This window comes from Arachis stenosperma, chromosome 1 (genome assembly GCF_014773155.1).
Source record: "Arachis stenosperma cultivar V10309 chromosome 1, arast.V10309.gnm1.PFL2, whole genome shotgun sequence".
NCBI classification, from domain to species: Eukaryota; Viridiplantae; Streptophyta; class Magnoliopsida; order Fabales; family Fabaceae; genus Arachis; species Arachis stenosperma.
Genome location: NC_080377.1, coordinates 46,497,783 through 46,511,426, shown reverse-complemented (window position 1 = coordinate 46,511,426; position 13,644 = coordinate 46,497,783). Strand labels below are relative to the sequence as shown.

The 13,644-nt window shown below is 30.1% G+C and overlaps 2 protein-coding genes across 3 annotated transcripts; both read right to left on the bottom strand.

The window, feature by feature from the left end:
• Nucleotides 1–2,772: 2,772 nt before the first annotated feature.
• Nucleotides 2,773–5,916, bottom strand: LOC130946340 (autophagy-related protein 8f). The gene is made up of 6 exons (XM_057875040.1): nt 5,766–5,916; nt 5,282–5,329; nt 5,124–5,179; nt 4,327–4,379; nt 3,519–3,637; nt 2,773–3,090 (listed from the first exon to the last, which is right to left on the bottom strand). Exons 2-6 carry the CDS (start codon nt 5,316–5,318, stop codon nt 2,987–2,989), a joined length of 369 nt encoding a protein of 122 aa, XP_057731023.1. The 5' UTR covers nt 5,319–5,329; nt 5,766–5,916; the 3' UTR covers nt 2,773–2,986.
• Nucleotides 5,917–7,938: 2,022 nt separating this feature from the next.
• On the bottom strand, nt 7,939–12,231 carry LOC130939720 (uncharacterized). Of its 2 annotated transcripts, XM_057867814.1 has the most exons (3): nt 11,880–12,231; nt 9,857–9,967; nt 7,939–9,769 (listed from the first exon to the last, which is right to left on the bottom strand). In XM_057867814.1, exons 1-3 carry the CDS (start codon nt 12,187–12,189, stop codon nt 8,091–8,093), a joined length of 2,100 nt encoding a protein of 699 aa, XP_057723797.1. In that variant the 5' UTR covers nt 12,190–12,231; the 3' UTR covers nt 7,939–8,090. The 2 variants fall into 2 exon arrangements, with proteins under 2 accessions (XP_057723797.1, XP_057723792.1); XM_057867809.1 differs by having other exon boundaries at nt 7,939–9,967.
• Nucleotides 12,232–13,644: the final 1,413 nt, after the last annotated feature.

The following is a 13,644-nucleotide window of genomic DNA, read 5'->3' as shown; positions in this document are numbered from 1 at the left end:
AGCTCATAAATTAAATGAACTGAGCTTGAGCTTAGATAAGCTCAGCTCATTAGCTCGTGAGTTGGCTCGATTATATATATATATATATATATGAAATAGTAATATATAATTATATATATTAATGATCTTAATTATTTAAAATTTTATATTTATTTATTACATATAATTTTGATGTAGGACATAAATAAAAAATTTATATTTATTGATAGATAAACAATATATAAAATTTATCTTTTTAAATATTTTTTAAAATATATAAGTTATAATTTATTGATATAAAATTATAGATTTTATATTTATGTTTCTATTATTTGAGCCAGCTCGTGAGTTTTCGGTGAGCCGAGTTTGAGCTTAAGAAATAGGCTCAATTGTTAATGAGTCGAGCTGTGAGCCAAGCTCAATTTTGGTGAGCCGAACTTGAGCTTGGTCTAGCTCGACTCAACTCGACTCACTTCCAGCCCTAGTTGGTGGGAAGGGGAAACAATAATGTTTTAACTTGAAGATTAGCTTAAAAGTGAAATATTGAAATAAGAGAATGCTAAAGTTGCTATTTGCTAATGTTTTAATTCTGTTTGGGAGGGTCTAGAAGTGGTTTTCTTAATTTTTAACTTGTAAAGAGTTAAAGCTAAAAACAAATTTAAATTTTATTTAAGGGTATGAGTGTTGCATACATAAGATAAGATTTAAAATTCGAACATTTGTTTAAATGAACAAGTGAGTTAATGATTCAATTAATTCATATTAGTCACAATTTTCAAAGAAGCCTGCTACACATACAAGTCTTACAAGTTGCTACACATACGGGCCTTTTAATGTGTTACTTCTTCCTCTTCCTCTTTCTCTCCCTCTCCCATTCCCTCTTCCTCTTCCTCTTCATTCTTCTTCTTCCTCTTCCTCTTTCTCTTCTTCTTCCTCTTCGTTTTTTTTATTTTCATGGTTTCTGAAATCAAGCTTTAAAATCGTTTTGAAGATAATGGAACTTCAAAAATACACCCAAACGATTACAGAAATACACCCAAATAGTTACAGGAATTCACCCAAACGATTATAGAAATACACCCAAAAGATTACAGAAATACACCCAAAGGATTACAAAACTACACCCAAAGGATTTAAGAAATACACCCAAAATTCGTTGAAGTACACTTTATGCATAATTTAGAACTCTTTCTCTTTCTCCTCTTCATCTTCTGTTGCTTCTTCTTCAAAAACGATTTCAAAGCTTGATGCCAAAAAACAATGGAAATTGAGAATAACGAAGAAAGAAAACAGAGAAAAAAGCACATAAATGAAGAAGAAGAAGAGGAAGACGAGGAAGAAGAAGAAGAAGGAGAAAAAGAAGACAAGAAACGAAAGAAAAGGAGAAGAAGAAGAGTAAGAGGAAGAAGAACGTGCAGCAAGAAGAAGAAGAAGGAGGAGAAAGAGAAGACAAGAAAGGAGAGAAAACAAGAAGAAGACGAAGAGGAAGAAGAACGGTTCGAAACGCGTTTCGAGCGTTAGTTTTAATTGGACTTGTAAGGCTTACAAGCCTTAATCGCTTGTATGCGAAGAATTTCTCTTTTCAAAATTATTTAGAGTTATTTACCGTGTTCATAAAGAATTAAAAATGTGTCTTTTGTTATGATAAAAAGTTTTCTAAATTTCTATCACTCTTTAAAATAAGTACTTATGTAAAAAATTAAACACAAAATAATTTATTTATGAAATATGAACTATGAAGCACAAACACTTCCTGAGTCGTCGTATCCGCGTGCCATGTACATTTTTGATATGACACTCATCTCACACTCGTCCGACACATGTCTTCCATGTACAAACGTGCCTTAATAAAAAATATAAAATGCTTCTCCAAACACGCTTGGATACATTTAAATTCCTTCACGTGTCAGCCGTGTCTAACTTTATCCTTAACCTATACTCTTGAAATGAATTTAGAAATAATATATATTACCAGTTATTAACGCAAAAAATGATTTTAAATACTTTATATAATTAAAAAGACAATAAAAATAGTTAAATATATAATTTATATTTTAATATGAATAAAATATTAAAATATTATTAAAATTTATTTAAAAAATACTTTATATTTCATATATATGTGGTGCCCTCTCATGTTTGTGTCTGTGTCCATACTACATAGTTTATGAACTACTTTTAATAAAACCTTTTATGTTATAAGCTATTCTTTTAGAAGATTTTAGTTAAGTTATTTATCCAAACTCGTCCTAGAGTATTTCTTTCAAAAAACTAACAATTTATTCCCAGGCATCATTAACTTGCAACTCTAGATGCATTGTTGTTAATTCAAATGTGCTTCAAACCAATGCGTAAATAATCAAAGAATGCAGAGTCTCCAGTGGTGATGCATGATGTGCTTGTTCACAATCTTTTACAATATCCTTTTGCGACAATATTGTGAAACGGAAGAAGTACTGAATATTTTATCTTTGGGAGAGTAACAGGAAAACATACTATACTAGTAAAACAATTAGGTAAGTCACCGATGCTATAAAACGGAGATCAATTATCTATAATTACCTCATTAATTTGGCCCCTCAATCCAACATTGATGATGTAAAATGGATGATTGAGAGAAAAATTGAGTTGCATCCTGAGACCAAATTAAGTTACATCCAATTTAAAAGATCGAGTTGAATTCCTTGAAAATTGAAGGACCAAATTGAGTCACAAAATTAGCTTATGAAATCATTTTGGGTCAATTGAAATTTGAAGATCAAATTAAATCACACGTGAAATTTGGAGACCAAATTCATCAACAATTTGCCACTTTCCCTTATTGAAAGTTGAAACAGCTAAGTACTCCAAAGTTGAAACAAGAAAACATTTTAGCATGAAATAGGTTCTTAGAATTTTATATACATCTCTGTACATAACATTGAGAGCAATGTGTCTGATATTAGTAACATCATGAATTTTTATGAGGCAAGCCAAATTGGATCATGTCGCGTAAATCCATAATATGCTAGTGGGAAGTTAGGTCCCCAAAGGTGTTCTCCCCACTGTAAGTAACATAAAGAAACCCATCTTCATCCTTCTTCTCATCATATATGGCAGACATTATTGCTCCTGAAAAGGAACAAAAAATTGAAATAAAACCCCGAACAAAATTAATTTCTATACACAAGGTTGGATTTAGGGATAATAAAGCTCGAACTGATGACTTCCGCCCCCTCAAGGTGACACTCTACAACTGAATTATACCCCTTTCCATATCCCTATCGAGAAATAGAACTAACTAATCCTAAGGCAAACGTCGAGGAACTCAACGCCACTATTCTTGAATAACTTGGAGTCGTACCTCCAATTATACATAGCCACATCATTAAAAGTGTTTAACTAAACCATCCACTAACTTAAAAGTATCTTATTGAATGATAGTATAAAACTTTCTTACTCAGTTATATCCTAATGCCATTCTATAATATCTATGTTAGGAGGCTAAAGTACCATACTGAAAATGTGTGACAGAGAATATGATTTTGTTGAAGCTTTACCTGTAGGTGGAAGGACATTATCCACAAATATAAAGATTGCCTTTTCTGCACTTAATTTGATCCTCTTTCTGATTACATAGACAAATTGTCCAACTGTCAGATCAGCAGGGACAAGGTACCTACAACAATAAGTTCATTAGGTTGATATCTTAAAACAGAGAATATATGGTTGCCAGCTTCAAATTAAACACCATGCTCAATTTTTACAGCGGAAACATTAAAAATAAATAATATCTTTCTCCAATATAAACTAGATTAAAACCTGATATATATATATATATATATATATATATATAGAAAGCTCTTCAGGAACCTGCCCTCATATAATATCATGAATTATTAGTCATTCATCTAAAACCTCATTATTTGATAATATCATCAAATCACTTGACTATTTAAAAGAGATTTTGAAGAATCTAGTATTGAATTATATATGATAATTGTGTCAAAATTGCAAAACCAATTTTAGAAAATCTAAACAACAACAATATTTCTTGAAAAAATTATAGTCTGTTGGTTTTAAGACAACAATGGTTAACTTCAAGATAAAAACTTCCAATGCAATGTGAATTTGTGAAAAAATCATTCATATAGTAGAAAAAAATATTTATTGGAGCAAGCTTCTAGCATAAAAAATTTGCTTGTTATAATCACAACCATTGGAAGAAAAATTCTTGATTATCCAAAGAAGTTGCTATAAGAAATCCATTATATTTCACCACCCCATTACTTTGAAAGAAACAAAAATATTAATAGAAAACTAATTCGACAATTCCAGATGATATGATAAATTCTAAGAATCTCTTACTTTTTCTTGTCAATACTTGGGATATCACTTCTTTCTGCCTTCTCCACAATCACCTTCAGAAATATCCAGAGAATATTTAGCACAACAGCTAGAGATGCATCATTGATGTTCATATTCAGGTATTACAGGTAGCAACTAGGATCATAAACTAAACATGAATCGTTCTTGTCTAATAAAATATCACGCCTGTTTCTTCCTGAGAACTTAAAATTATTCTATCTCTAAAGCTGAATTGGTTATTCTTATCCCATTAATTCGCATCAAATGAAAGGAATGATGTAACCATAATACTAAAACTCGAGTAGAATACAATAAAACTGTTCAGCCCCCTGTCCACAAATACATAGAATCATATATAAAAATCATTTCAACATTAGCTCTTGAATTTAATTTATTGATTCAACAATCTGAAGCATTCTGTAGTGAGTCATTTCAGCTCCAATAAAGGATTTCCCCACAAAAATAAAGCCATACATGTAGAGACCATAGTTAAAGAAGAACTAAAATCATAAGAAAAAGCACTTGCCATGATACCAAACCTCCAAACAAAGTATTTCCCATAGTGTATAATACTATATGCTAAAGTGTCAAATATGTAGGTAGGTAGCTAACATGCAGTTACTACTATTAACCAAAATTTGCTTGCTAGAATAGGCCCAAAAGAATCAACGAAATCAAAAGCATTGGCTCTATAACCAACAAAAGAGATAACTTTGTCTTTTACACAAGTACAGGATTCAACATCAGTAGCATCAATAAGGGATAGCTGAAAAGAAAAAATCACTACGAATTCTCACCGGGATACGATCCGGATATTTCTCCCTAATCCTAGCAGCCTCAGCTCTTCTCTTCTCTGAAGACAATAATTAATCATTGCTGTATATTAGCAACAACAAAACACAAAATCAAAACAAGTATTCATCACTAAAAAAAGAAAGAAACCAGTAACATAAACCAAGATCATGTTCTTGTTTGAAGTAACTCTTTGCCATTTTTCTTGAACCTAGCGATAAACAAAACAAAACAAAAGTCAACTCAGGTAGAATGAGACATGGAATTTCTAACAAAGAGCAAGTAATCAAGTAATCATTCAACCAAAAATAAAAAGCAACAAAGAAAGGGTATCGTTAAAATTAACAAACACAAACCCAGCAATAATCACTTAATCAAGAAGATGGACCTACCACCAGAACATCAATAAAAGCTCCCTAAATTTCAAAGCTTTTATTTTTTTTTGGAATTTCCTACCAACTTTGCAACAAAAAAAAACAAATAAATAAAGAAGAGGCAAAGAAAACTCTAATTGAAAATTTTCTAGCAGATAAACATCAGGGTTTTGTGATGATGTATTAGAAGCGGTGCTGACAACTGTAATTATCGAAACTCAAAAGACTAGAGTTTTGAGAAATTTAAGAAAGATCGAATAGGAAAGTTTGAACCTGTTGGAAGACGTTCGAACAACAGAAAGAAAACCAACGCTCTCTGGTTTTCGTGTGATTGATTAGGAAGACTCGCAAGAACTCCGTGCGTGTGTTTGCTTTAAGAAAAGTAAAATAGAACTGCTTTGCTTAGTCCTCCAACTATTTATATCAAACACTCGTGCTAATTTCTTAGAGAAAGATTTGGTATATTTATTTTAGAGGACAATATAGCTAAAGTCATTTAATTAATTAAATCTAATTAAATTATTATAATTTAATTTAGTTTCATACTTTATTATTTTTAACAATCTTTTGATTTAACGTACGATTATAAAACTTTTTTTATATGAATTTTGTTTTTTTTTTATTTTTAGCGTTTTTTGCATTCTCTCTCTTTTTTATATTTTTTTCTGTATTTTTTGTATTCTTTTTTTATGTATTTTTTTTATTCTTTATGTTACTTTATTTATGATCAATACTCATTGGTCTAATTTAAAAATTTAGATTAAATTTTTTTAAAATCAAGTTATAATATTAGGTTTGAACAGATATTTTATTTTTGAAGACAATAAATAATGTAAATTCGTATTATCAGTTGAACTAGAACGAATTAAATTATTATTTTAAAACGAATTAAGTAGATGAGATTTGGTTCAAACCTTAAAAATGTAGTTCATTAGTATTTAGTGCTATTGTAATTGAATAATTTTATTTTTGATTGTGAAAATTAGTATCCATAATTAAAGATTAAATTTAAATGTAATGTAAAATTTTTGAATTTTTTTCGTCGAATCTGTTTATATTCTTAGTTTTGGTGTATTTAAAAAACATTTTGATTTAATTAAAAATAATTTTCGGTATTTTTTTTCAATTTCTTTATGATGTTGATAAGTAGCTTTTGTCAAAAGTTTGAATAATTTTTAACACATTTGAAAAAAAATTGTATTTTTTTTCTTCTCTTTCTGACTCATTTTTTATTTTATTATTGTTATTATTATTATCGTTGTTATTATCATTACACTTATATTTATTATAATTTGCATTAGTCAATACAACTTCTATCTACATTTATCCAAATTCGCACATATAAATTAATATAATTTATTTATTAAAAATAATTTGATATAGTTGGAGACACAACACTTCACCAGTATTCGGGAAAACCAAAAACGCTATGCAGACTCAGATATCCGGGATCTTATCTACGGGTTTGGGTGAGATTTTTTGTCCGAAAAATTGGGCTTAGCTGTTGGACTTGAATGAATTTTTTCTCCAGTTTTTATTTTTATTTTTTTTTGAACAGAAGCCCAAGATTTTGTTAGAAAGCTAAAAAACTTATTGCACTGAAATTGATGGCTAAACCCCATGTTAGTAACATTAACTAGAGATTAAACAGGTCAAACTTGACTTAATAGAACCAAGTTAAATTGGTTGAATGATCAGCTCATATATTTAGTACCAATTCTTATAGTACTATTCAAAGAGTTGCTAATTTAATTTCCGTAGATGTTTATTTGTCACGCTGTCTATCTAAACTAGAAGTCATTATAGATGTTGTAATAAAATTTCATAAGAAAATATTTCGAAAAATCGTTGAAGATCATATTAGGTTTCAACAAAAAAAGAGGTGTTTTACTATGAATCACAAGTTTTATGTTGAACGTAGTCTTCTATTTAAATAAATATTGAAAGTTTAAATCATATCTTGTGTATATATTAATTTATTAACTAACAATAAATCCTTAAATAAAATTCAAATTCGTAATAAATTAATTTTTAATTTGTCGAATTAAAAAATACCATGAGCAACCACACATGTGACTTCCTCTTTCGTGAAGACCACACGAAAGTTCCCTAGCCACACTAGAACACACTAATATAAGGATAAAAAATAAAGTAATGTAAATAGTAAATTTCTATGTATTGTTGCTGTAAAAATTAGTTACACTAACATCCAATAAGTTGTTAAATATACAAAATTAAATAGGGTAATGCTACATAACCAATAATTTTCTTGAATAATATGAACAATTACCAATCAAATCAAAACATACTATATCTCTAAATTACCCAATTAAATTTTAATAATAGAATAATTATCCGCACACCTAATAAAATAAACATTCGATATATCTATTGTTCACATTGTTTAGTAACTTTTCTAATTAAATAAATTTACATTCACTCTACTTGTAGATAAAAAGGGGCAAAGAAAAATAAAAAAGAAGGGATACTCTCTAATGAAGGGCTGAATATGGATAGATAAGTTTCATTCTTACAAAATAAAAGATAGAAAGTGAAACCATGTAAGATGAAAAGGAAAATATTTACAAAAAAAATAGTTTAGTCAATATCTAGTGCCTCTATTTTATGCATCAATCGCCAATCTTCAATGTTTGTCCCTTTGCTAAAATCCAAGCTTGGAAATGTCCTCTTCTCTAGCATCTCTATTATCCTGTGGGTTTGACCAAGCATGCAAACCGCATATCTCACACTCTCCTCTCTTTCTTCAATGGCACTGTTCAAGCACTTTGTGGATATAACATGGGGCAAGTTTGTGAGACATGCACCCAATATATCACATATCATTTCTGTTAGTGCTTCAAACAACCTCTCTGAGCTCATGATTTCATTGTTTAAGAGAGAAGTTTGGCTTATTCTGTACATGGAGTTAGATGCCAATATCTTGATGGGCCATGATGAAGGTGCTACCCTATTGCATATGTGTCTATATTTTGCTTTGAATTTGTCATACCTGATTTTAGCAGCTTCAGCTAGTCTCTCTATTGTCTCTTTGGGACTCTTTCCTTGAAGGGAGAGCTTATAAAGATCCACATCTAACCACTTATCATATAAATCAACTCCAAGCCACACAATATCTGCTGCCATTCTCAATTTACTTAATTTTCCTTCTTTGTCCATATTGTTTTCTATGAACTTCACATAGAGGAGCCCTTCATTTAGAGCTCCTATCAAGTTTTTCACTTTGAGCCTATTGATGTTTGGAATTGCAACTATTATGCTAGCTAGTGTTACTAAAGGAAGTGACCAACCATATAGGGCTTCCACAGGATGCAAAGATAGAACTTGGTCACTATCAAATGTTGCTACCCCTTTAAACCCTTGCAAGACAGAGCATTTATCTTGTATTAGCTCAATGACTTGTTTTGGCTCATTCTTCTCTCCTACATGAAACCAATGATTAGTCGCGTCACGGTTGTTTTTCATCATCACTTCAACTAGCTCTTCCTCGCCTTCAAGATGAAGAACGAAACGCTTTAGATCCGGCTTTGACTCTGCCACTGAGCTAATGCTTGAGACGTTGTTATTAAAGTTGGATTTCAATCTCTTGCACCGCTGGTAACACTCCAAAACCAAGCACATGAGAGATATTGAAATGAATTGTGTTGCTTTGCTCAACAACACAATCCCCACCTGCATTTTAATGAAGAGATTAAGTAGAAGCAGTTTTGCATCATGGGCTATCTTTCTAAACTGCCTATTCTGAATTCGATAACCAAGAGGCCTTTCTTTCATTAGTTCTAGTCTATCAATCCAATACCCTTCTACTTGCAATCTTCTCTTGCTGTTCTTATGTCTCACATTTGGCCACCTATAAGTTATGGCAGTGAACCATCTAAATGCAGGGGCAATAGTACCAACTGCCACTGCAGCAACTTGAACTATGAGAATCAATGTGGTAGACCATTTGTAATCGCTGTCGCCGGAGCAGAATCTTAAGGACCAAGGCATCAAGTAAGACCGAAGCATTGCCTCGGCTAATGCCAATGTACTTAGAAGACAGAACGCACCGGATGCAGTGCATGTTACTGACCTTCCAAGAACAAATTGGGGGCTACTGGTGTGTGCCATCATCCAAACCCTCATCAATTCATCTCTAAGATTGTTGATGAGTTGTCCAGTGTCTTCCTCCTCCATTCGGCTTAAGCTTTCTTTAAGCATTGCCTCGTTTGTTTCGTACTTCAGCTCCAAGTAATGCTTCATCTTGGGAATTGCTATGTCTAAAGAGAACATTGTCATCAAGAGAATGAGCATTAGAAGTATGATGACAACATGTTCTGCCCAGAATACATAGATAACACCAGTACCAAATTGGATGCAGATGTTCGCAATCATGGTGATCACAAGTATTCCCATGGCCACAACATTCATCATCGTCTCTTTCTTGTCCGTCACACCAAGAGAAGGCATGGAGTTACCTATTAAAGAGATGGAAATGGGAATTATCATTAGTCTATATCTATGAAGCACCAACACTTAGGCACATAGAACACCACATATATATATATATATATATATATATATATATATATAATATAGGAACTTTTAGATAAATTGTAACAATATTTTAAATTTTATTAATTATATAATCATGTAAGATATTACAAAACTTATTTTTAATATTTTTAATTATATAATCATGTAAGATAATTTTTTTATTAATAAATAATAATATATACTATTTAAAAACTTATTTTAAGAGCATAGATGAAGAGTATAGTATTAAGCACGCTAATATATGATGATATTTAAGTGTGTATATGATTTTTGGAAAAGTACTTTTTAATTTTTATTACGACCCGTGTATTGCAGAAGTGTCGAATCTAAAATGTGTTCCAGCAGATATTACAACTCAACAAAATATTTGTCCGTACTTAAAAAATCTATATTAATCCGAGAAAATCTCCATCATATCTTCTTGAATTTGGAAAAGAAAAAAAAATTGATCCCCTATGTGCATGTTTGGGCGCTATTATTTTGTTAAAAAAAGATATTTTTTCAATGAAAAAAGATCTTTTTTATTTTTTAACATGTTTGGCAAATTTATAGTAGTAAAAGTAAAAACACTAATAAAATAAAAAAAGATCTTTTTTGAAAAGTTGTAATTTACATCTTTTTTTAAAAGATCTTTTTTCCTTAAAAAAAAGATGTTTTTCATATAATAAATAAACAAAAAAGTACTTTTATATTATTACACCCAAACATAAAATTACTTTTACTTTTTTATAAGATCTTTTAAAAAAAGATAACTCGAAAAAAGATTTTTTTTAAAAGCTCACCCAAACAAGTCCTATATTTATGCAAAAAATAAATCCAGTAGAAATTTATTTCCCAAATTTAACAGAATGATCTCATGAAGAATTCAGAGAGAAATTTGTTACCCACTTTTTGTTTCAGTAATTAAATTTAGTGCCTTTTATTTTTTATTTTACTTTTATTTTTTGTTTTTTTTATACAAGAGTAGAAGAGTGCAAATGTGCGACAACTTTTTTTGGTGACAACAAATGTGTAAACAACTGATTTTCATAATTAGGAGTAGCAGAATTTAGCTACTCTCACTTGCTTATTAAAAAATGTTAAATGACCAATATTGTAAAATGATACCAGATTTGTGTAGCAAGCAATCAAAAGAAGAGAGGAGAAAGAGAACTAAAGCTGATGATAAAGTTTAACCAGATTGAAAAAAAGACAGGAAAATAAAGACAGAGAATTAGAGAGAGATTTGGATGATGAAATTTCTGAATTGAATGGATGAAGCATCATGCTTCTACACTATAAATATATATATCTATACAACGAGTGAGGGATAAATAACTAGCTGTGAATTAATTCTATCAAACCTACCAATTATACAAATTAAAAACTGCCTAACAATTTTCTGTATCTAGCATTTGCTTGCATTTCAACTTTATTTCAGTTTTATTTTCAGGCTTATTATATTATGTTTCAAATATTTTTAGTAAAAGAATAGAAAATTAAGTAATGTTGATTTATATACAAGACAAATAAAAGAAAAATATTGGCCATATTATTTTTGTATTGAAATAAAATGTGCGCTAATTTCTAATAAGGGAAAAATTCGCGTGCAATTATCTTCGTATGAAATTGATAGTCGAGAACCGTTAGATGATAATTTAGTTAAATATGTCAAATCATTTAACGATTCTTAACTATCATCTTCACGTAAATACAAATACACCCGAGTATTCACCTCCTAATAAATTAGCACACATATAACAAATACAGCAAAATATTGGTCCAAAAGTGTAGCAGTAACAGAATTTGTAACTACCCTAACTAACTTGCTAATCAGTGATATTACAATATTACCCATGATTGTGCAGGTGAATGCGCTGCTGGTGAGTTTTGCTAGCTGGTCAGAGCGCTGAGGCATGGAAGTGTTGAGATCCACGGAAAGCTTCAGCGCAACGCCAATGAGAGTCAAGGTCGTGGCATTGAGGCAGAAATATTTGCAGGGAAACCACAGCTTGCGGCCGCGAAACCCGAGCACGAGATCGGCGGTTACTGCTATGAGGCAAGCAAGGGATGCTGCTGCTATGTATATTCCAATCCATGGCATTGGCTTGCTGAACTTGTCATCGTCCATGTACCCGTCAACGTTGCACCCGATTATTCCCATCTTGTTACAAATTCTCTTTCTCTATCTCTATCTCTTTTTTCAAATAATGTTTATAGCTTTGATTTGCTTCTTCTGCTAAAGATATATAATTATCGAAGAAGCTAATGATGTGGTGAACATGATGTAATTACGAATATGTCCTTAGTTCGGACTTGCAATAGAACTACTATTAAGGCAATTCTTTTTGTGAATTTTTTTTGATAGGTTTGGTAAAGTATATTTTTTATTCTTATAGTTTATAATTTTTTTTTAAAATATCTCTAACGTTTAATTTCATTCAATTTTGTCTCTAATATTTTTAATTCATTCAATTTTGTTTTTGACGTTTTCGACTTATGTCAAAATTATCCTTATAAATTTTTAATTTTACCTCTAATATTTTATATAGAATAACGTCTAGAGATAATTTTAACACAAATAAAAAAATTAGAAGCAAAATTGAATGACAACTAAAGTCAGGAGTATTTTAAAAAAATATTACAAACGTTAGTGACAAGGAGTCTACTTTACTCTATATTTTTTATTTTTAATATTTGTAATTTTTTTTAAATATCTTAATGTTTAATTATATTTAATTTTATTTTAAATATTTTTTATTTGTGTTAAAATTATATTTAAATATTAATTCTATATAAAATATTAGGAACAAAATAAAAAATTTTTAGATAGATGTTTTGGTATTTTGCAAGGGTATATTGATATTGATAATAGTTTGATTTACGTCAATAACATTATTGTTGACTAATATAAAACTGTGATATACTATACAAGATCGTATTAGGGTGCTATAGAAGGATGTAGTAATGAATAATGTTTGTTTATGGAACTTTGATTAATGAATTGACATGGCGGACCCGCCAAATGAGGTGGGAACTAAACTGGAGTTTTCTGTGTATTATTTAGACGGACCAAAATCATCTGCTGTTACTACTTTTCGTTGACGGATATGAATGTACCACTTGGAATAATATTAGTGTTAATTGAGAAATATTTTTTTGTACATTTTTATATCCTTTATTATATGGAGTTTTTAAATAAATGGAATAGATATAATAATTACTAATATATGTAAGGTGAAAATATTTATACGTTTGTCTTAAGTTAGACATCTCGTTTAACTGAGAAGGAGATATATATTTACATATTGTATGTGTTTATACTATAATAGGAGATACGAAACAAACGTGATACGTTTTCATAAAAATTTGAACATTTTTTGTTTTAAATACACAATTGTATTATGGACGATGATGGAGAACATCATCACGCGAAGATGGTTTATGCGCAATTTCTAGACAAATATCTATTGTGATAGATTTGACATAAATGACACAATGGTAATTAGCTTTTGTATGTTAATTAGGTATTCAGTTGTGACAATTGGTTTTTGTTTTTCTAACAAATAAAAGTTGAGATGGGTAAATTTACCGCATAATATAATAATAAAAAATACTC